At 45.7% G+C, this 22883-nt stretch overlaps 1 protein-coding gene across 3 annotated transcripts in view; it reads left to right on the top strand.

Annotated features, from left to right (window-relative positions):
- pgm5 (phosphoglucomutase 5) overlaps positions 1-22883 on the top strand; it is a 591608-nt gene that overhangs the window by 419566 nt on the left and 149159 nt on the right. For all 3 annotated transcript variants that reach the window (XR_015078914.1, XM_085992105.1, XM_085992097.1), the window contains exons 5-6: positions 3202-3392; positions 5638-5792. Coding sequence is in view for 2 of the 3 variants with exons in the window: in XM_085992105.1 (XP_085848231.1) it covers positions 3202-3392; positions 5638-5792 (346 nt within the window). In the remaining variant the exon portion in view is untranslated. The remainder of the gene's footprint in view (positions 1-3201; positions 3393-5637; positions 5793-22883) is intronic.

Consider the following 22883-nt stretch of genomic DNA (forward strand, 5'->3'; position numbering starts at 1 on the left):
TAGAGGTGTTTAAGATCCTGAAGGGTTTAGAGTTAATAAAGAGAAACTGTTTCCAATGGCTGAAGAGTCGATAACCAGAGGACACAGATTTAAGGTGATTGGCAAAAGAACCAAACGCAACATGAGGGAAACTTTTTTATGCAGCGAGAGGTTAGGATTTGGAATGCACTGCCTGATAGATTCAATAGTAGCCTTCAAAAGGGAATTGGATAAGGAGAAAAATTGCAGGGATATGGGGAAAGAGCCGAGGAGTGGGACTAACTGGATTGCTCTTCGAAAGAGCCAGTGCAGACTCGATGGGCCAAATGGCCTCCTTCTGTGCTGTACTATTCTAATTAGCCAGTGGAGCAGCCTCTGATGATATCAAATGGCCATCGATCTGAAAGTTTTTTGTTCAATTGGTTAAAATAGAAGTATATCAGAAAACGGATATAATTTCTGCTCTAAAGCCACAGCCTTATAGAAGTACCTCTGTGATATAATTAGCAGCCTTCCAAATCGCCTGCTAGAATTTCTTTTGTGCAAGATGTCATTTAGTTGACCAGCCTACACCCAATAGTATTTAATCTTTTCTTACTGAATAAGTAAGAAAATAGGGTACTGTATATGTTCCAGTCTCGGTCTGAAGCGGTGGCACAGGAGTGCAACAAGCACTCCTTGATATCATGCACGGGCTGACCTTGCATCATTTCCAGAGGTCAACCTCAGGAAATCTGCCATGGTAGAGCTGGCCAGTATTTCTCTATACCAATTAAATGGTTATTCCCATATTATTATAGGGAACTGAGTGTTGGAATAGGAGAAAAGTCCCAACTTTTCAACAAGAGCAGGGGAGTGGGACTAATTGGATAGCTCTTTCAAAGAGCTGGCACAGGCACAATAGGCTGAATGGCCTCCATCTGTGCTGCATGATTCTATGATTCTATGAAGTTGACAAGCAACAGATATTAGCAGCAGAGATGAGTTGGTAAAGAGGAATACTGGGGAGCATCCAGGATGCAAAGGATCAAGAATGATACAGTAAGAACACGGCTTGGACCAGAAACGAACGCTTATACAGAAGGTTCAAGAGAGACTACTGCCTTAGTTTTTGGGGAATGTTTTAAGAGTGGAAAGAGCTGGAATACCTTCCATGGCACTGCACACAGAGGGACATGGAGCAAGGAAGCTCTGGAAAGACAATGGCCAAGAGTGACTTGTCACAGGAAGGGATACAGATGACTGAAGCAGCCAGGCTAGTTCAGAACCGACAACAGTGGAGTGAATTCATCCGGCCCCATCATCACTGCTGAGCTGGCAGACAAGGATTAGTTGTAGTAATTAAAAGGGTAAAGTAACAAAGAGTTACCTCCCATCCTTTTTTACTACATTCAGTTCTGGGCCCCGCACCTCAGGAAGGATACATTGGCCTTGGACGGGGTGCAGTGCAGATTCACCAGAATGAAACCGGGGCTAAAAGGGTTAAATTATGAGGACAAGTTGTATAGACTAGGCTTTTATTCCCTTGAGTAGAGAAGATTAAGGGGTGATCTAATTGAGGTGTTTAAGATGATTAGAGGAGTTGATGGGGTAAATAGAGAAAAACTATTTCCTCTGGTGGGGGAGTCCAGAACAAGGGGACATAACCTTAAAATGAGAGCTAGGCCGTTCAGGCGTGATGTCAGGAAGCATTTCTTCATACAAAGGGTAGTGGAAATGTTGCCTCGGATTCTTTTGCCTATTACCTTAAATCTGTGTCCTCTGGTTACCTACCTTCCTGCCAGTGGAAACAGTTTCTCCTTATTTACTCTATCAAATCCCTTCCTGCTCTTAGCTGCGACAAGGCTAATAGAGGCTAAAGATCCTCCACAGGATGAGGGAGATTCATTGAAAAGGATTCGTAGGGTAAAATATAAATTATTGGTATTAGAATGATGATAGATTTAATATTCTTTAAATAAAGCCTATGTTGTCATTAACTGGGCAAATCAAGTTGTTAATCAGAACACAAAGATGACTTTGAAACATATAAAATTCTTAGCAGGCTTGACAGGGTAGATGCTGAGAGGTTGTTTCCTCTGGCTGGTGAGTCCAGAACTAGGGGTCATAGTCTCAGGATAAGGGGTCGGCCATTTAGGACTGAGATGAGGAGAAATTTCTTCACTCAGAGGGTGGTGAATCTTTGGAATTCTCCACCCCCAGAGGTCTGTGGATGCTCAGTCATTGATTATATTCAAGACTGAGATCGATAGATATTTGGGCACTAAGGAAACGAGGGATATGGGAATTGAGTGGGAAAGTGTTGAGATAGAAGATCAGCCATGATCTTATTGAATGGCGGAGCAGGCTCGAGGGGCCATATGGCCTGCTCCTGCTCCTATTTTTTATGTTATTGAAGAGGCATGCTGGGCAATGGCAAGTCAGAGTGACCTTTTACAGCCCTCCGCGACCCCCTGGTCCACTCCTCAATCACCCCTAACAGCCCTTCCCCTTCACCTGGCACCTTCCCATGCAAGCGCAGGAGATGTAACACCTGCCCTTTTACCTCCTCCCTTCCCACTGTCCAGGGCCCCAAACACCCCTTCCAGGTGAAACAGTGATTTACTTGTACTTCTTGCAATTTAGTATACTGTATTCGCTACTCACGATGCGGTCTCCTCTACATTGGGGAGACCAAATGCAGATTAGGCGACCGCTTTGCGGAACACCTCCGTTCAGTCCGTAAGGGTGACCCTAAGCTTCTGGTCGCCTGTCACTTTAATTCACCGCTTCACTCCCACTCTGATCTCTCTGTCCTTGGCCTATTACATTGTTCCAATGAAGCTCAACATTAGCTTGAGGAACAGCACCTCATCTTTCGATTAGGCACTTTACAGCCTTCTGGACTCAACATTGAGTTCAACAATTTCAAACTATAACCCCTGCCCCCATTTATGATTTTGCCATTCCCATTTGCAACATTTTATCTTTCCTGCCTCTTACAAAAGCACAGTATATTCCTTCAATTCCTTCCTCCCCTCCTAACCCCCCCCCCCCCCCCCCACCTGTCTCTGCACCTGCTTAATATCTGTTACATCTCCAGCTTTTTCCAGTTCTGATTAAGGGTCCCAGACCTGAAACAGTAACTCTGTTTCTCTCTCCATGGATGCTGCCTGGCCTGCTGAGTGTTTCCAGTGTTTTCTGTTGTTATTTTTGACCTTTTACGGCTCTTTGTTCATACAGTTATGGGTCCCTATGTGAGGCGGATACTCTGTGATGAGCTCGGAGCTCCTGTGAACTCTGCAGTCAATTGTGTCCCACTGGAGGATTTTGGCGGCCAACACCCAGATCCAAATCTAACGTATGCTACCTCGCTGCTCGAGGCTATGAAAGGAGGAGAATATGGGTTTGGAGCAGCTTTCGATGGAGATGGGGTATGATTTAATCTAGTACGATTTATTATCACTATCATTTTTGTTCTTGCCGCTAGATCATTTCATTGATGGTAGCTATTAGAACTTTATGATCTTGCCTGAGATATTTTCTCACTCACAAGGAAGCTAGTCACTCCCGCGAGTGGTCTGAGTGCTTTTATGTTCAGGGGTTGTACCTGTACTGCCCAATATCTAACTATACCATAGCGTGACCCAGGGAGGTAACAACAGGAGCCCCTTGTGATCTGAACTGGATGTCCATGTCTTTCACATGTGTGTGTCTCTCTAATCTTGTGAAGGCAGATTGACAAGGTCAACGTAAGTTCAGATACGAATCGTTAAGCCGCTTTATTTCACAGTAAAAAGTAACAATACAGTTGGACTCACTTAATTTAATCCGTACAACTTGTCTTCGTATAGCAATACAAAATAAAGAACATGCTACATTTCCCCACATCAGTGGGTTGTCTTATCTGATTTAAAACAAAATAACTTCTAATTTCTCTCTTGCATTCTAACCTTTGCTGATCTCGACTCCGTGCATCTCCACCCTATCTTTCACAAGTGATGGGGAGGACCTATACCAGACAACCTCTGCAGAGCATCCACGTCCAGGGAGCTCCTAACGCAATATGTGTGAGGTGTTTATTAAGCATCGAGACAGGCTAATGCACTGCTTATTACTTACAGTCTATGAGGGAAACAGTTTCAAAGTCTAAATCATTAGCATTTTAACCACCTTTCAACTAATTTTTTTTGTTTTTAACTTGTGTGAATACACTTTGCTTTAAGACACAACCCTTAAATATAACTCATTTTTCCAAATCATTTCTGTGGAGCAAAAAAACCGGTTGAGAATCTAGAAATGTGACTGAAGCAGATAGAGGCTCTTTGTGTGTAGTGTTTCTTTTATATTTGATTGAGAATTTTAGGATTTTGAAAGAAATTAATAGGGTAGATAGAAACTTTTTCCACTGGTGGGGGGAGTCTAGGACCGGGGACACAAACTTAAAATCAGAGCCAGGCCGTTCAGGAGAGAAGTTAGGAAGTAGTAGAAGTGTGGAACTCTCTCCCACAAAATGCAGTAGATGCTAGCTCAATTAATAATTTTAAATCTGAGATTGATAGCTTTTACACAACAAGTGGTTAGGGTTTTTTTTTCTTTTTGTAAAGTGGTTAGGGTTTGGAATGCACTGCCTGATAGAGTAGTGGATGCAGCTTCAATAGTAGCCTTCAAATGGGAATTGGATAAATACTTGAAGGAGTAATAAGAGTGGGGGAGTGAGACTATCTGGATTGCTCTTCAAAAGAGCCGGCACAGACTCAATGGGCCGAATGGCCTTCTTCTGTGCTGTACTATTCTATGATTCTACGAATTTTGCTGGACATGGGTATAAAAGGACATGGAGCCAAGGTGGGTGGATGGAGTTAAGATCCAGATCAGCGATGATCTAATTGAATGGTGGAAAATGCTCGAGGGGCTGGATGGTCTCCTCCTGTTCCTATGAACAGAAAAGAAACAGCAAAAAAATTACCTGAAGACCTCTATAAATAAGTAAATGTTTGTGGTGTTTCTTAGCTGCGCAGTTATCTTCCTTAATTTAAATTTCAAAGCAGTACCAGCCATATTATTAAAGGGACTGAATCTCAAAGTATCTACTAATGGTTGTAGTCCATGTATGTACAGTACAGGGTTTCAAAACAGGTCTTCAAATGATACCTTTCATCTCATGTCTTCCTCTTCTGAGATATCTGCGCTCTTCCAAATCTGGCCTCTTTTGAGCAACCCCAATTGTAATTGCTCCACCATTGGTGGCCGTGCCTTCAGCTGCCTAGGCCCTAAGCTCTGGAATTCCCTCCCTAAATCTATCCGGCTCTCTACCTCTCTTTCCTCCTTTAAGACACTCCTTAAAACCTACCTCTTTAACTAAACTGTTGGTCACCTGTCCTAATATCTCCTTATGCGGCTCGGTGTCAAATTTTGTTGAGTAACGCTCCTGTGAAGCGCCTGGGGACATTTTACTATGTTAAAGGCGCTATATAAATGCAAGTTGTTGTTAAGTTGGTTGACTGTCACCTTTTCCCAGAATCCAGGTAAAATAATGAACAGAACATTAGACAGGTGTGGGAATTCAACAGTTCTACATAGCTGCTGGACATTGATCCAGGATAAGGAAGGCAAATGGCAGCAGTAAATACGAGGATAAGTTACAGAAGTTAAAGGAGATCACTCTCTTCTTTACAGGACCGCAACATGATCCTTGGGCGGAACGGGTTCTTCGTCAATCCCTCGGACTCTGTTGCTGTGATTGCGGCAAATATCGTCTGCATTCCATACTTCCAGAACACAGGAATTCGAGGATTTGCAAGAAGCATGCCCACCAGTACAGCACTGGATAGGTAAGGAAAGGAAGGATGACTCACTCTAGGCTCCGATGATTAATTAAACCGTAAAGTGTTTTCAAGAAACATTCATTACCTTTCACAACCTCAGGACATCCCAAAACGCTCCACAGCCAATGAAGTATTTTTGAAGTGTAGTCACTGTTGTAATGTAGGAAACGCAGCAACCAATTTCGCGCACAGTAAGATCCCACAATCAGCAATGAGTTAATGACCAGATAATCTGTTTTAGTGATGTTGGTTGAGGGATAAATATTGGCCAGGACCTTGGGGAGCACTTCCTTGCTCTTCTAAATCGTGCTATGGGATCTTTTACATCCACCTGAAAGGGCCTCGGTTTAACATCTCATCCGAAAGACAGATACTCCGACAGTGCAGCTGTCTTTCAGTACTGCACTGGAGTGTCAGCTTAGATTTGTGTTCAAATATCTGGAGTGGGACTTGAACCCATGACCTTCTGACTCAGAGGCGAGAGTGCTACCAACTGCAGTGATAGTATGGCTTAATGAAGGTTCTAATTGACTGGGAGCTGTGGTATGGTAAGCGATAACCTACACAAGTAGGGAGTGATATTTTCTCTCGATTATCTGATCTTCATCGGAAAAATCATAAAAATGAATATAAAAAGAGTGTTACTGATTTCAGTACAAATAGTAAACAGAGGGAATCTTCCTTCAAGGTGAGGACCAGTCTAAGAATGCTTCACTAGGTGAAGAGCATCTCATCCAAAACTCTGCTGCCCGTATCCTAACTCGGACCTAGTCCTGTTCACCCATCGCCCCTGTGCCCGCTGACCTACATTGGCTCCTGGTTCAGCAACGCCTCAGATTTAAAATTCCCATCCTCATGTTCAAATCCCTCCATGGGCTCACTCCCTTCCTATCTCTGTCACCTCCTCCAGTCCCTACAACCCTCCGAGATATCTGCGCTCCTCCAATTCTGGCCTCTTGCGCATCCCTGATTTTGTTTGCCCCACCATTGGCAGCTGTGCCTTCAGCTGTCTGGGCCCTAAGCTCTGAAATTCCCTCCCTATACATTTCCTTTAAGACCCTCCTTAAAACCTACCTCTTTTGGTCACCTATTCTAATATCACCTTATGTGGCTCGGAGTCAAATTTTGTCTGATAACATTCCTGTGAAGCACCTTGAGACGGTGTACTATGTGAAAGGTGCTATATAAATACAAGTTGTTGTTGTTGTGCACTCATAACGAGATGACCCAGATTTTGCATTGAGAATAACGGTGAGGCTATCACTGCTCACTATTATTGTGGAGTAAATTGGATAGCAACTTCCGGAGTCCGCACATACATAGTTAAACGTGGAAAGCAGGAATTTGCTGTTCGAGTCACCCTGCTCCTCCACAAGCTTTGTTATACAGGTATCTTGTCGAGAGACTCGCCATTGAAATCCACGTAAGGGTATGAAGCTGTGGTACTTACCCCACTAGTTCCCCACTAAACACTGCAGAAAAAGTTAGGGTTGGTGCATTCAGGTATAAGTGAATTTTCAACGGCGTGATAAGTCATAATTACTACCGAAGAACCTCTCTTGCACTGAAAATTTAACTTTACAAGTGTGGAGTCTCCTTCCTTCAGAATTGAATTAATGTTGGAGATATTTTAAAAATTAACATGAAAACATTTTCTTTACTTTTCGTTCTGTCTATTTTATCTCTTTCCCTCTCTTAATCCCATCTTTCGTTCCCTCTCTTTATTTCTCTTTCTGTACATGTTTTTACATTGATTTAAAGCTAATCAATACTTCCTAGTTTATACTTCCTGGTTTCGACTCTGCTTGGCTCAGTGAGGATTCTTCAATCTGATTGGTTGAAGAGCTACGCTGTTGCTTTGCCTGCTCACCCATGCTGTAGATCCCCTGTAGATGGTGTTGCCCTGGGTTAGACACCCGATGACAGCAAGTTGCCGCCCAGAAGCCCACGAAAACTCTGTGGGCAGCTGTCAGCGAGGTGAATGGCGAGCGCTGCTCCTTCGCCGCTGACTGCAAAATCCGGGCCATTGTGTTTGTGGAGCATGGGGATGGAGGGGATTTGGGGATATAATGAGAAGGCCGATGATGAAACTGAAACCTTGGGTTAATGAGAAGTCCTGCAAGTCTACCATGTGTTTGTAATAACAAGTCTGACTATCCATGTATAATATAGGCACAGAATTAATGTGATGTGACAAGTAGCTGGTTGTATGAGGGAATGCGTGCTTTTAGTGAAGAGTTATGTTTCAGCTTTTTTTCTGCATGAATCTAGTAAGACATTGGGAGAAAAATATGTAAGTGAAACCATTGTGTACTGGAAGATTGTCTAGTCAGCAGTGGGACCTAAGTTCAAATAAAGGCCAGTAAAAGATGAAGAAATCTGTAATAGCCAGTAGGATTCCAAGGCCGCGATTTCATCTACCTGGGCGGCTTCAAGGCGGGAGAGGTCAGCAGCGGGGGGCAACCCCGCTGCTGCGTGAATCCTCTCGATAAATATGATCTTGCCCTAATGGGCCTTGTTAGTCCCGCCCTGCGCATTTCCTGGCCCTATTAAAGGGTGCGGGTTTGGTGACGTCACCGGATGACGCGATTATTGCCGGTTTATTTAAATGGGCCATGGTCCCAGTTAGTGTCAGTTGCAATTTCATACTATTCAGTGCTGTCAACACCCCGCTTCTCAGATTAATCCCTCCCATCATCTTGTGGAGGGAGTGAGAGCACTTAGGGAGGTTCTCTTCCCTACGGACGGTAGGAAGAGGCCTCCCCAGCAGACGAAGGCAGTGTGGCTGCAAATATCGCAGGAGGTTACGGGGCTTTCAGTGGTGGTTCACACCTGGGTGCAGTGCCGGAAGAGGTTCAATGATCTAGTAAGATCAGGAAGAGTGAGTATAAAGTCACACTTACCTTGATGCTGCTGTGCCTGTCATCACATTCCCACCACTCTACATTGGCACCCCTACTCCTACAAAACGTTACACACCCCAACATCCCTTGTAACTTCATCCATCACTTTATCTCTATCTACATTATCATGTCCCCATCTTACTATGCAGTCCTCACACTCAGCCTTTTCGTTATGCGATGACAGCAACTAACAACACAGAAGGAGGCAACTTGATATTGCCAAGCCACTCCATCAAAATCTCCATGTAAAGCTGTATGCCATTCCATTCCTTACACTCATTCCATCACTCTCACTTCTTTTCTTTCCCTCCTCGCAGAGAAGAGAGCCCACAATAAGAAGGAGAGGGAGAGAACGGGAGGAGGACCTTCACAAACCATATCATATCTGACGAGTGCAGAGGAGGCAGCACTGGGGATTGCTGGAGTGGTCGACGTTCCGGAAGAGGGGGACAGAGAGAGGGGCTCATTCGAAGAAGCTGGTGACAGAATGAATTTCCATACAATTGCATGCCTTTCATCAGTCCCTCATATGGGGTGTGATGTCAAGACAAAATGAATGTGAATAATGGTATGTGTCAGCAGTAGACATCCTGTATATCTAACTGATGTCTTCACTCTCCCACAGGTCCATCAAGAGCCCCCCCCCAATGTCCTGGAGCAACAGCAAGAAGACTCCTCAGAGGAGCCTCCTGCCTCTGAGGACGCAGCGTCACCTCAGACAACGCAACGCAACACCAGTGCAGAGTCGCACACCTTGATGGGTATGTCGCGAGATAGAGTAATGTTGTCACCTGGTGTCTCACAGATCACAACTGAGCAGCAGCAAATGGTGGAGACATTGACAGCAGTAGAGACTCCTCCTCAGAGGGTACAGGAGTCTCCTAGCTCAGCTCAGCTGCATGCAGACGCTGAGCCTCGGGGGCCATCCAGAAACAGGGCGATCCTGGAGCTGCAGGAATCAGTGCAGGGGGCTGACTGGTTTTTCGACCGCGGTGATCTCGAGTGTGCAGTGAATGGAGGAATCCTTCTCCAGCATGAGCAACACTGTGGCGCACTCACTGGCAACTATAGCTTTTTCCATGGATAGGATGGCCACCTGCATGGAGGAGACACGGCGCCAGTCGCATGAGAACATGGTTTCTCTTCAAAATAGATGCTCATTAATGGAGGAGAGATGGGGAAAAATGGAGGAGAGATGGGCATCTATGGAGGAGAGAAACCAGAGGCTCACAGACGTCCTTTGTAGGAGGGATGTCAGTATAGAGGTGGGCCCTCATGGCCCCACTGAAGTGCAGCAAGGTGCTCTCCAGCTGCTTGCTAGCAGGGAAGTGCGGGTGGCCCATGAGAGGGATGATGGTGGGAGGGGACATGGAAGTGGGGGCTATGCTCCAAGTGCTCTGAATTCCACCCCCTTGCCAACCCCTCGGTCAGAGCCCCAGATGCCTCCCCGGACAGTGATGGCTGAGTCTGCGCCTGCACAGTCGCAGGAGGAGCAGACTTTGGCGGAGCCATCACCGACTCCAAAACCCAGAGGACGACTGCCAAAGGCGTCTAAGCAGGCATAGCACGGAGATGAGAAGGCTGCCTCTACCTCTGCTGAAGCCACAGGGGTAGCACGACGTAGAAGCACCTGGAAAAGAAAGACCCACATAAATAGTCACAAGGGTACTCACTCGGGTGTCTTTTTCATGATCACTGTAATGTTTATATTCTATGAAGTCTTTTTAATAAATCATCTAATTGTCACACTTTGAGATCGTTGCCAAATGTGTGTTATCAAATGGAAGTGGCAGAGTGAAGGGTCAGGGCTCATTTCACATCCAGCAATGGTGGTGAGAGTGAAAATAAGGGAGTAATCATTGTTTGACTGCTCTGTGGTGTTGGTGTCGGGTGATGCCAACCTGCGAATGCGTGTGGCAGCCACATGTATGAGCTGCATGAAGTTATTAAAATCTGCCATTGATTAGGGTATCCCTGGTGTGACGGGCAGCAACCACTGGGCGCAATGGGACCGCTATTACGTCCGTGAATGATTGAGACACGGACAGCAGGAGTGGAACAAAATAAGTCTTTACTGATGGAAGTCAATAGTGAAACTGAAACAACAGAGGCTCACTAGCGCCTTTTATACAGGGGTGGTCACTGCCGGTACTGCAGTCTGAGACCAGTTATTCTCTTAAAGGTACATACACAACAATTCCTCCCCTTTTAGATAAACAGTACATAACATTCATTTAACAACTAAATGATAACTAATTACAATCACAATTACTGTTGCAAGATACATTGGTTAAGTTTAAGCAATTATAAGTTCAGTCTTTGAGGAGGCTTCCTGATTCTGTCTGGATAACGCCTCTTTGGGGTATCAGGCTCTTCTGGCAATGTTGAGTCGGGATCAATGTCGTTGTTTGGTTCATCTGCTTCCAATATTACCGGTTCTGCGGTAGCTGCAATTGGAACGTCGATTTCATTACCAGGTGTATCAGATCGTGGTGTGGAGTTGACGTTTTCCAGTGACTCTAGAATCTGGTCAGCATGGCGTCTTACAATGCTCTCCCCAACGTCCACGGTATACATGAGAGGTCCTTGTCGTGTACAAATCGTTCCTGGCTGCCATTTCTCAGTGCGGTAGTCCCGGGCCAAAACTGGTTGACCTATCTTAAAACTCCTGGTCGGCCTTTCATTCATATTCTGAAACTGCCTGTTCTCCACATCTCTTCGGACGTTTGGCTTAACCAAATCCAAGCGGCATCGTAGTCTTCGATTGAAGAACATCATGGCTGGAGTTTGGTTGGTAACTGCATGTGTCGCATTTCGGTAGGCAAACAAGAAGTTGTCCACCTTGTGTTGTAGGGGTATATCTTCATTACACATTGCCTTGATAGCCTTCTTGAATGTTTGGACAATCCTCTCGGCCAATCCATTAGTGGCTGGATGATATGGGGCAGATGTGTAATGCTTAACACCATTGTTCTTTAAGAACCTCCAGAACTCTTCAGACACAAACTGTGGTCCATTGTCAGAGCAAATCTGTTCAGGCAGCCCATTCCTGGCGAATATGGTTCGTAAAACTGTGATAGTTTTTTCCGTGGTGGTTGAGGACATTTTTATTACCTCTGGCCACTTTGAATGTGCATCCACCGCAATTAAAAACATCGAGTCCATGAAGGGACCAGCAAAATCAATGTGCACCCTTTGCCATGGAGATGAGGGCCACTCCCATGGATGCAGAGGAGCTTGTGGTGGAGCGTTTTGAACCTTCTGGCATCCTGCACAGCTCTTGGTCATCTCTTCGATTTCTCTATCGATTCCCGGCCACCACACAAACGCTCTGGCTAAGTTCTTCATTTTTACCCCACCCAGATGACCCTCATGAAGCTCATTGAGCACTCTATCCATCAACTTAGGTGGAATTACTACTCTGGATCCACACATCAAAGTCCTCTGCACACTGACAGCTGTTCTCTTCTCGGCGAGAATGCTGGCAGCAGTGGTTCGCCATGTGCTGGCCATCCCTTCACCGTTAAATCATAGACCCGTGATAGTGTCGGGTCATTCCGTGTTTCCTTTTCTATGTTTGCATTCGTCACAGGGAGACATTCGACTATGGTCGAGTGGAATAACTCCATTGGATCCACTGCAAGGTCTTCTTCTTCCACCGTCGGCAACGGTAGGCGTGACAATCCATCAGCATTTCCATGCTGTTTAGTTCCTTTGTACTCGATGTCATATTGGTGTGCCCCTAGGAAAAGGGACCATCTCTGCAGCCGTTGTGCTGTCATTATCGGTACGCCCTTCTGAGGGTTGAAAATGGAGACACGAGGTTGATGATCGGTTAGTAGAGTAAATTTTTGACCGTGCAGGTAGTGATTGAACTTCTTCACCCCCCACACTAGGCTGAGGGCCTCTCTGTCAATCTGGGCGTAGTTACACTCGGCAGAAGTTAACGAGCGTGACGCAAAAGCTATCGGCCTCTCTAAACCATCAAGGAATTTATGTGACAGTACCGCCCCAATGCCGTAGGGAGATGCATCACACGCCAGTCTGATCGGCAGTGCTGGGTTGTAGTGAGCCAATACTTCCCTTGAAGTGATTAAGTCCTTACTCTTCTGAAAAGCACGCTTACAATCATCGCTCCATTTCCATGCTACCCCTGTTCGTAGCAGGGCATTCAGTGGGTGCAGAATTGTTGACAAATTTGGCAAAAACTTATGATAGTAATTCACCAATCCGAGGAATGACCTCAGTTGCGACACATTTTCAGGCACTGGGGCCTTAACAACCGCTTCAATTTTGTCAGGGGACTTATGTAACCCCTCTTCATCAATCACGTGGCCACAATACGATATCTGTTTCTTTAAAAATTCGCACTTGGGGCGGTTGGCTCGCAGCCCATGTTCCTGTAGTCTAGTGAGCACCTGTTCTAGGTTGTTAAGGTGTTCACTGTCATCTTCACCTGTCACAAGGATGTCGTCCAAGTAACACTGAGTCCCCGGAATCCCTTGCAGGACTTGTTCCATCGCTCTTTGCCATATCGCCGGAGCTGATGCTACTCCGAATACCAATCGATGATACTGGTAAAGACCTTTGTGAGTGTTTATCGTGAGATACTTCCTAGAGGACTCTTCAACCTCCATCTGCAAATATGCTTGTGCTAGGTCAATTTTTGTAAAACGCTTCCCTCCAGACAGTGAGGCGAAGATGTCTTCTATCCTTGGAAGAGGCTATTGTACTGTGTGAAGGACTGGGTTCACTGTCACCTTGAAATCCCCACAGATGCGAATCTTCCTTGGCTCCCCGGACTTATTGCTTAACGTTTTCTTCATGACAGGAACGATGGGTGTCGCCCACTCGCTCCAGTCGACCTTAGACAACACGCCCGCCTTCTCCAGATTCTCCAGCTCTGCTTCGACGGCTGGGCGAATTGCATATGGTACCGGTCTTGCTTTGAAAAACTTGGGAACTGCATTCTCTTCTATTTTTATCAAGGCGGTTACGCCTTTAAGCGTGCCCAGTTCTTGTTGAAATACCTCTTTGGCGTTAGCTAAGATTGTTGACAATCGTCCAGGAGTGACGTCTTCATCTTTTTTACCGTCCACCGTCATTGCATGAATGGAGTGCCAATCTAAGTTTATCTTCCTGATCCATTCCCGTCCCAATAACGGTGGTCCACCATTTGGCAGTATGTAGAGATACAATTTCCGTATTTTCTTGCCGTTGTATTCGACAGGCACCCTTATTTTTCCTCTGGGGTATACTTTTTGCCCCGTATACGTCGTCAAGACGATGGATGTCTCTCTCAAGGGTATGTGTGAAAATAGTCGCTCGTAGTCTCGTCGATTCATGACGGTTAGCGCTGATCCTGTATCCAATTCCATTTTAACTTGGGACCCTGCTATCGTGAGGGTGACCCAAATGGTTCGGTGATCCTCTTTTGCGATTACATTGTGAAGTTTGAGACAGCTTAGTCTCCTGTTCCCGGATTCACTATTGCTCATCTGGTCTTCGGAACTACTGTCCGTCATCTTTTGTACTTTCTTGTACGGTTCCTTAGTAGCCTTTTTGTTGTCGCTGGTCTTCTTCCCAGACCTGCAAACTCGTGCAATGTGTCCCATCTTCCCGCATTGCCTGCATATTTTGTCTTTGGACCAGCAGTCCTTCTGGTCATGGTTAGTTCTGCCGCAGCGATAACATTTTGCAAATCCCCGTGTCATTTCGTGGGTGCCGTATTCCTGTGGTTTTTGTTGAATTTCTGCAGCTCCCCTGGCTGCTGCTTCATACGATACTTCCACGCTGAAAGCTTTATCTAGCGTCAGCTCTTTCTCTGAGAGTAACTTCTTCTGTGTTCCTTCACTCAGGAGTCCACAGACAAATTTGTCCCGTAGGGTATCTGCCAGTCCTGCTCCGAACTGGCAGTGCTTTGCTAGCTTGCGTAGTTCCGTAAGATACTCAGCATTGCTCTCATCTTTGTGCTGAGTTCTCCTGTGGAATTTAAATCTTTCTGCTATCAACAGCGGTGCAGTGTTTAGGTGTTCCTGTAGGACAGCAACAATTTCGTTAAAACTCTTCGCCTTCGGTTTGGCTGGAGTAATCAGGTCCCGCAATAGGCCGTACATTCTAGCGCCCATTAAGTTTAGCAATATCGATGCCTTTTTCTCCTCCGCTATTTCGTTTGCCTCGAAATATACCTCAACTCTTTCCACATACGTGGTCCAGTCCTCTATTGTATTATCAAAAGCAGTGATACAGCCAGTCTTCGGCATCTTGCAAATCTAAAATGGCGCCTCCCGCGCTTTGCCTTCTTCCCCGATTTAACAAAATGGCACCTCCCGCGCTTTGCCATCTTCCCCGCTGATTAAGATTGCGCTTCCCGCGCTTTGCCTTCTTCCCCGCTGTTGTTAGCACTGCTTTCCACGGTTTCTTGCGCGTTTAATATATTTTTTATAATTATTTTCCCGTCGTGGAACAACCCTGTGGGACTCTTGCCTCCCTCTTCGCGGGTCTATACGCAGCCCGGCTTCGTAGCACCGGCCGCGCCCTGTGTGCTCCACCCTCTCTCTCTCTTCTTCCCGACAACGCTGCTCGGCCCCGTTGCAAACCATCCGCTCGAGTTTGCGACCGCCGCAGCCCAGGAAGGATCAGTGCACTACCTGCCACCAGCCCGATTAGCTGAAGCACCGTCGACAGGAAGCAGGCCCCGCATCCGACAGCTTCTCCAGCAATCTTCAACTCTGCAACACAGGGTGGATGCCCACGGTCGACGCCCGTTTCTACTGCCTCTTACTTTCTTTTCTTTCTGGCCTCGACCTCTGCTCACTTCGCTGTAGGAATGGATCCCAGGAGGTGGTGCAGACTGTCGGTAGGTTCGTATCTGCTCGTCGCCAGTATTACGTCCATGAATGATTGAGACACGGACAGCAGGAGTGGAACAAAATAAGTCTTTACTGATGGAAGTCAATAGTGAAACTGAAGCAACAGAGGCTCACTAGCGCCTTTTATACAGGGGTGATCACTGCCGGTACTGCAGTCTGAGACCAGTTATTCTCTTAAAGGTACATACACAACAACCGCCAGCTCGTCCAGGTGTTCGTCATTCTCGTAAGCAACCTCATGGTGCTCCTCCTCGTCCTCCGATGAGGCTGTGTACTCAGTGCCGTTTTCCTCATCCAGTGCTAATCCTTGCTGCTGTGCTATGTTATGCAGGGCACAGCACACCACGACTATTCGGGAGAGCCTGGCTGGTGCGTTTTGAAGAGCTCCTCCAGATCTGTAGAGGCGTCTGAAGCTCATTTTGAGCAAACCTATTGTCTGCTCCATGACACTTCTCGTGGAGATGTGGCTTTGATTATAACGTCCCTCAGGCTCTTTTGTTGGCCTCCTCAAAGGTATCATGAGCCATGTCTTCAGGGGCTAGCCCTTGACTCCAAGCAGCCAGCCGGCAAGACTGTTTGGCGGTGTGAAGAGCTGAGGGATGGTGGAATGGTGCAGGATGTACGAGTCATGGCAGCTGCCAGGGAACTTGGCGCACACATGGATGATAATCTTCCTATGGTTGCAGCTTCACATTGAAGGATTGTAGCCCTTGTGGTTAACAAATGCTACTGGGTTGTGATGGGGTACCCTGATGGCCACATGTGTGCTGTCGATGACTCCCTGCATCCGTGGGAAGCTAGCTAGAGCGGCAAAGCCAAGCGCCCGCTCATTGACACTGGCTTCATCAGTGGCAAAATGGATATAATTTGCGGACTTGTTAAAGAGGGCATCGGTTACCTGTGTGATGCATCTGTGTGTGATCGACTGTGAGATGCCGCAAAGGTCTGCTGCAGATGCCTGGAAGGAGCCTGAGGCGAAGAAGTTGAGGGCAAGGGTAAGTTTGACAGTCACTGGTAAGGTGTGTCTACCCCTTCCTCTGGGCTGCAGGTCTTTCTCCAGCAAAGTGCAAATGTCGGCGATGACCTGGCACAATAGCCTGAGCCTCCTTTGGCACTGCTGCTCAGTCATGTTGAGGAAGCTCATCCTCTGCCTGTATACCCTGTATTGTGGGTATTGCCTCCGGCACGGTGCAGCCCTGCACTGATGCCCTATGCCCTGTGCAGTATCAGGTGGTTGAGGAGAGGGTTGACGCTCTTGTTGTTGCTGCTGCTGGTGTGGCTGGTTCTGCTGCTGCTGCGGCTGATCATCATCAGATTCTGAGGACCAAGGTGAGAGAACATAAATCGTGCCCATTCTGATGTTTGATATGGCAGGTGAAGTTGACATGATAGAAGCAATCTATCAAGGGTGAGATATGATGTTTGAAGGAGGTGACAGTGAATAGAGAGTTTACTGCAAACACTTCCCAACTACATAAAGCTGAAAAATCTCTTCCAAATACTGAAGGCTGAAGCTTCTGAGATTGGAAAGTGACCAGCTGTGAAATAGTAGCTTTTAAACCACTTTTGCAGTTGTCACCTATTCAAAGAAATGGAGAGTTGTTCAGAACCCGACATAGTTACCTGGTATGATCCCCAAGTGACGGGAACCTTGTGGAAAACTTGGGAAAATGGTGATTAAATTGCTTTAAACACCCTCTTAACTAGCAGAATTGCCTGACCCGCCGCTTAGTGCCGTGTCTGCAAAGCGCAGGTAGAGCCGGCACTAGGGAAACTCACAAGGAGGCGGGTTCAGAGCGGGATACCGCCCCGCTGACGATCTGTTTGATTTTGACAGTGGACCCACCTCCGAACCCACCCTCTGAGTGCCGGCAAAATTCAACCCCAAGTGTGGGCAGCCACAATCTGATCCCTATTGTATCATAACTACGTTTGAACTTGATACTTTTTGGGTGGTGTCTCATATTATTTTAATCACAATGGCATCACTGATCACTGCAAGGTTTTATAGCTTTATAGAATCCTACAGTACAGAAGGAGGCCATTCAGCCCATCGTGCCTGTGCCAGCTCTTTGAAAGAGCTATCCAATTAGTCCCACTCCCTAGCTTTTGCCCCATAACCCTGCAAATTAGTCCTCTTCAGATACATGTCCAGTTGCCTTTTGGAAGTTTCTATGGAATCTGATTCCACAACCCTCTCAGGTAGTGCATTCCAGTTCTTAACATTGCTCTGTATGAAGACATTTCTCCTCATTTCCTCTCTCGTTCTTTTGCCAATTATTTTTAAATCTATGACCTTTGGTTACCGACCCACTCGCTAGAGGAAACAGTTTCTTCCTACTTGTTCCATCAAAACCCCTCATAATTTTGAACACCTCTATTAGATCTCCCCTTACCTTCTTTGCTCTAAGGAGAGCAACCCCAGCTTCTCCAATCTCTCCACATAACTGAAGTCCCTCATCCCTGGTATCATCCTGGTAAACCTCCTCTGTACCCTGCCAAGGGCGTTGACATCCTGTCTAAATTGTGGTGCCCAGAATTGTACACAATATTTATGAGCCATGAGACAGTCTCTTGCAATACAAACCTTATCAACTGTGCACTTAAAATGCTTTGCATACATGAGAACTATGGAGGGATTTACTTTATGTAACATGCGACACGCAAGGCTAACAGTTCCTCCATGACAAAGTTATAGTCGCTCCATGATTTGGCTATGGAATAAATGTACTGCATGGAGAAATATCTAGGCAATAATACCATAAAATTAACATTAAAAAATATGGATTTTCTGAGTCCTCACACATGGCAAGCTACCTCACTGCATTTGAATACTTGGGAAATTTACCCTTACATTTTAAACACTTGATTAATAAGTAGGATGCTACCAGGGATGAGGGAATTCAGTTATGTGGAGAGATTGGAGAAGTTGGCACTGTTCTCCTTGGAGCAGAGAAGGTTAAGGTAATAAAGGTGTTCAAAATCCTGAAGGGTTTTAACAGAGTAAATAAGGAGAAACTGTATCCAGCAGCAGGAAGGTCAGTAAGCAGAGGACACAGATTTAAGTTAATTGGCAAAGGAGCCAGAGGGGAGATGAGGAAACGTCTTTTTTATGCAGAAAGTTGTTGTGATCTGGAATGCTCTGCCTGAAAGGGCGGTGGAAGCAGATTCAATAGTAATGTTCAAAAGGGAATTGGAAAAATACTTGAAAAGGAAAAATTTGCAGGGCTATGGGGTAAGAGCAAGGGAGTGGGACTAATTTGATAGCTCTTTCAAAGAGCTGGCACAGGCACGATGGGCTGAATGACCTCCTCTTGTGCTGTATCATTCTATGAACGCCACTCGTAAGTCTAACTATTACTTACTCCTGAATGTGTTGCTCCTGTGCTGCTTGATCAGCCTCACTTGTGAAGATATATGAAGCATAATCTAACTGTTGGCATAATCTTTTATTTTTTTCCCTCAGCTATTTTTTGGGATTATTATCATCACTTTGATTAGAATATTTCCAATACATTTTACAAGTGTCCTATTTTATTTCAAGATATTAATGATGATGTCAGTATAGTTGCTCTGTGTAGCAGCTAAAATTGCGGGGAAAAATGATGGAGAGGGGTTCATTCATTGGTGATGAGCTTGCAGATTAGTTAAAAAAATCAACAAAATAATTTAATACAACTCAGCAGATTTTCACTGACTCTGATTTATTAAGTACATAGGAATTTATAGGAACTAGATGAAAGTCAGTAGGCCCAAACAGGCTGTCCCTTTCTCATAAACCAACTCCACCCACCTATATTCTCGCCTTAAATCTCTGGGTATAGCTAGGGTATTCCTAGGGTATTCCTGGGGTACTCCTAGGGTATTCCTGGGGCATTCCTAGGGTATAGCTACAGTATTCCTAGGGTATTCCTAGGGTATAGCTAGGGTGTTCCTAGGGTATTCCTGGGGTACTCCTAGGGTATTCCTGGGATATTCCCAGGGTATAGCTATGGTATTCCTAGGGTATAGCTACGATATTCCTAGGGTATTCCTAGGGTATAGCTACGGTATTCCTGGGGTACTCCTAGGGTACTCCTGGGATATTCCTAGGGTATAGCTACAGTATTCCAAGGGTATTCCTGGGTATAGCTAGGGTATTCCTAGGGTATTCATGGGGTATAGCTGGGGTATTCATGGTGTATTCCTAGAGTATTCCTGGGGTATTCCTGAGGTATTCCTAGGGTATTCCTGGGGTATTCCTAGGTTATAGCTACGGTATTCCTAAGGTATTCCTGGGTATTGCTAGGGTATTCCTAGGGTATTCATGGGGCATAACTAGAGTATTCCTGGGGTATTCCTTGGGTATTCCTAGGGTATAACAAGAAATGAAATTGCTCAGTAACATTGACACAATGATGCTAAATATGTCACGATGTGAAGGCTGCTCAATTATCAAAGTGAAATAAAACAAGTACCCTGGGAGCCATTAGCAGAACCGCAAGGAAACATCTGCTTTTGCCTGATCCAGAATCAACATGATCTGTAGGAGACTGCAGCACAGTGCCGGGTTCATAGCAGGGCTAGTGATTTTATACTCTGCTGATCGAAAAACATAGACAAAGCAGTCACCTGGTGCTTGTTAGCTTGCAGCTAGCTTCCACTTTCAGGTGCAGTCTAGTCCTGAAAAATCACCAAGAAATTGAATTGTCCAGTCAATCATTTTAAGCAGTGTAAAGCACTCAAGAAACTCGGAATTTAGTGCTTTGAATTATCAGATACTTGAATGAAGAAATTTTGAATTAAAAGGAACAGAATGTCCATGCAAATCAGTTTTAGTTTCAAAAGCACTGATAACTTGGGGACCAGAAAGAAAGAAAGACTTGCATTTCTATAGCGCCTTTCACGACCTCAAGATGCCCCAAAGCGCTTTACAACCAATGAAGTACTTTTGAAGTGTAGTCACTGTTTTAATGTAGGAAATGCAGCAGCCAATTTGCGCACTGCAAGCTCCCACAAACACCAATGTGGTAATGACCAGATAATCCGTTTTTTTGTGATATTGGTTGAGGGATAAGTATTGGCCCAGGAGACCGGGGATAAATCCCCTGCTCTTCTTCAAAAGAGTGCCGTGGGATCTTTTACATCCACCTCATGGGGCCTTGGTTTAACGTCTCATCCAAAAGATGGCACCTCTGACATAACAGCACTCACTCAGTACTGCGCTGGGATTGTCGGCATGGATTTTTGTGCTCAAGTGTCAGCTGTGGCTCAGTTGGTAGCACCCTCACCTCTGAGTCAGAAGGTTGTGGGTTCAAGAGCACGAAAAAAATCCAGGCTGACGCTCCCAGTGCTAGTACTGAGGGAGTGCTGCACTGTCAGAGGTGCTGTCTTTCGGATGAGATGTTAAACCGAGGTCCCGTCTGCCCTGTCAGGTGGACGTAAAAGATCCCGTGGCACTATTTCGAAGAGCAGGGGAGTTCTCCCCAGTGTCCTGGCCAATATTTATCACTCAATCAACATCACTGAAACAGATTATCTGGTCATTATCACATTGCTGTTTGTGGGAACTTGTGCGCAAGTAGGCTGCCAAGTTTCCTACATTACAACAGTGACTACACTTCAAAAAGTACTTCATTCGCTGTAAAGCGCTTTGGGACGTCCGGTGGTCATGAAAGGCACTATATAAATGCAAGTCTTTTCTTTTTTCTTTCAAGTCTCTGGAGTGGGACTTGAACCTTCTGACTCTGAGGTGAAAATGCTACCCACTGAGCCATGGCTGACTCAGCAAAAGATGAGAGATCATCCCCAGTACATAGTCTCACTCTGGGGGTAGGGGGGGTTTAACACTAAGTGTATTACAACTCCAGCTTGCTGTGAAGGCACATGTTTAAAGGTGCCAAGAACATTCTGTTTCTCCTCCTGGAGACTTTCTGTATTGACTTTTCAATGTTTTTAATGTGAGTAAAGGACTGACCTTGGCCCAAGTGCTCTCCTAACATTAAAAATTAGCTGCTTGTGAGCAGAACTCTGCGCACGCATGCGACTCCATCACCGGCACACTGTAGCTGCAGTATGCAGCAGTATCGAGGGTGTGCCGGCTTATCGGAGGTGCTGTCTTTCGGTTGTGACATTAAACTGAGGCTCCATCTGTCCTCTCAGGGGGACATATAAGATCCCATAGCCACTATTTTGAACAAAAGCAGGGGAGTTATCCCCGGTGTCCTGGCCAATATTTATCCCTCAATCAACATCACTAAAACAGATTATCTGGTCATTATCACATTGCTGGTTGTGGGACCTTGCTGTGTGCAAATTGGTTGCCGCATTTCCCACATTACAACAGTGACTACACTTCAAAAAGTATTTCATTGGCTGTAATGCGCTTTGGGAAGTCCTGAGGTCGGGAAAGGCGCGATAGAAATGGGAGTCTTTCTTTATACGGATACACTGGAGCAACTCTCTAAGCTCACTTCAACAGCACCTCCGAGCTCTTTGACCTCCATTCTATCACTGAGATGAACAAGAACTACAATGTTGTGTGAACAGCATTGGCTGCAAGTTCCCTTCCAAGTCACACACTAGTATGACTGGGAACATACATCACTGCTCCTTCAGCATCACTGGGGCAAGATACTGGAATTTCCCACCTAACACCATGGTGAGAACGCTGTCAATGGTGACCCCCAGGATGTTGATGGTGAGGGATTCGGTGATGGTAATGCAATGGTCAAGGGGAGGTGGTTAGGCTCTCTCTTGTTGGAGATAGCCATTGCCTGGCACTTGTGTTAGCGCGAATGTTACCTGCCACTCATCAGCCCAAGCCAGGATGTTGTCCAGGTCTTGCTGCATGTGGGCATGGACTGCTTCATTATCTGAAGAGTTGCGAATGGAACTGAACACTGTGCAGTCATCAGCAAACATCCCCACTTCTGACCTTATGATGGAGGGAAGGTCATTGATAAAACAGCTGAAGATAGTTGGGCCTAGGACACTGCCCTGGGGATGAGATGATTGGCCTCTAACAACCACAGCCATCTTCCTTTGTGCGGTATGACTCCAGCTAGTGGAGAGGTTTCCCCCTGATCCCCATTGACTTCAGTTTTTCTAGGGCTCCTTGGTGCCACACTTTGTCAAATGCTGCCTTGATGTCAAGGGCAGTCATTCTGCTTTGTTCAGTTACACAGATAAAACTAACTCACAGTACAGACTTTAATTGTACAGTATTTTAAAGTTATGCTTTCTAATATAGCATTGGCCTGCAATTTAATACCAAGTTATTTTTGCATCGATGTAACAGTTGGCCATTTTTGATCCATGCAGCCTACATACTGTGGCTATTA

The sequence above is a fragment of the Somniosus microcephalus genome, chromosome 1 (assembly GCF_052327205.1).
Source record: "Somniosus microcephalus isolate GS21.2 chromosome 1, FLI_Smic_1.0, whole genome shotgun sequence".
Lineage (NCBI taxonomy): Eukaryota > Metazoa > Chordata > Chondrichthyes > Squaliformes > Somniosidae > Somniosus > Somniosus microcephalus.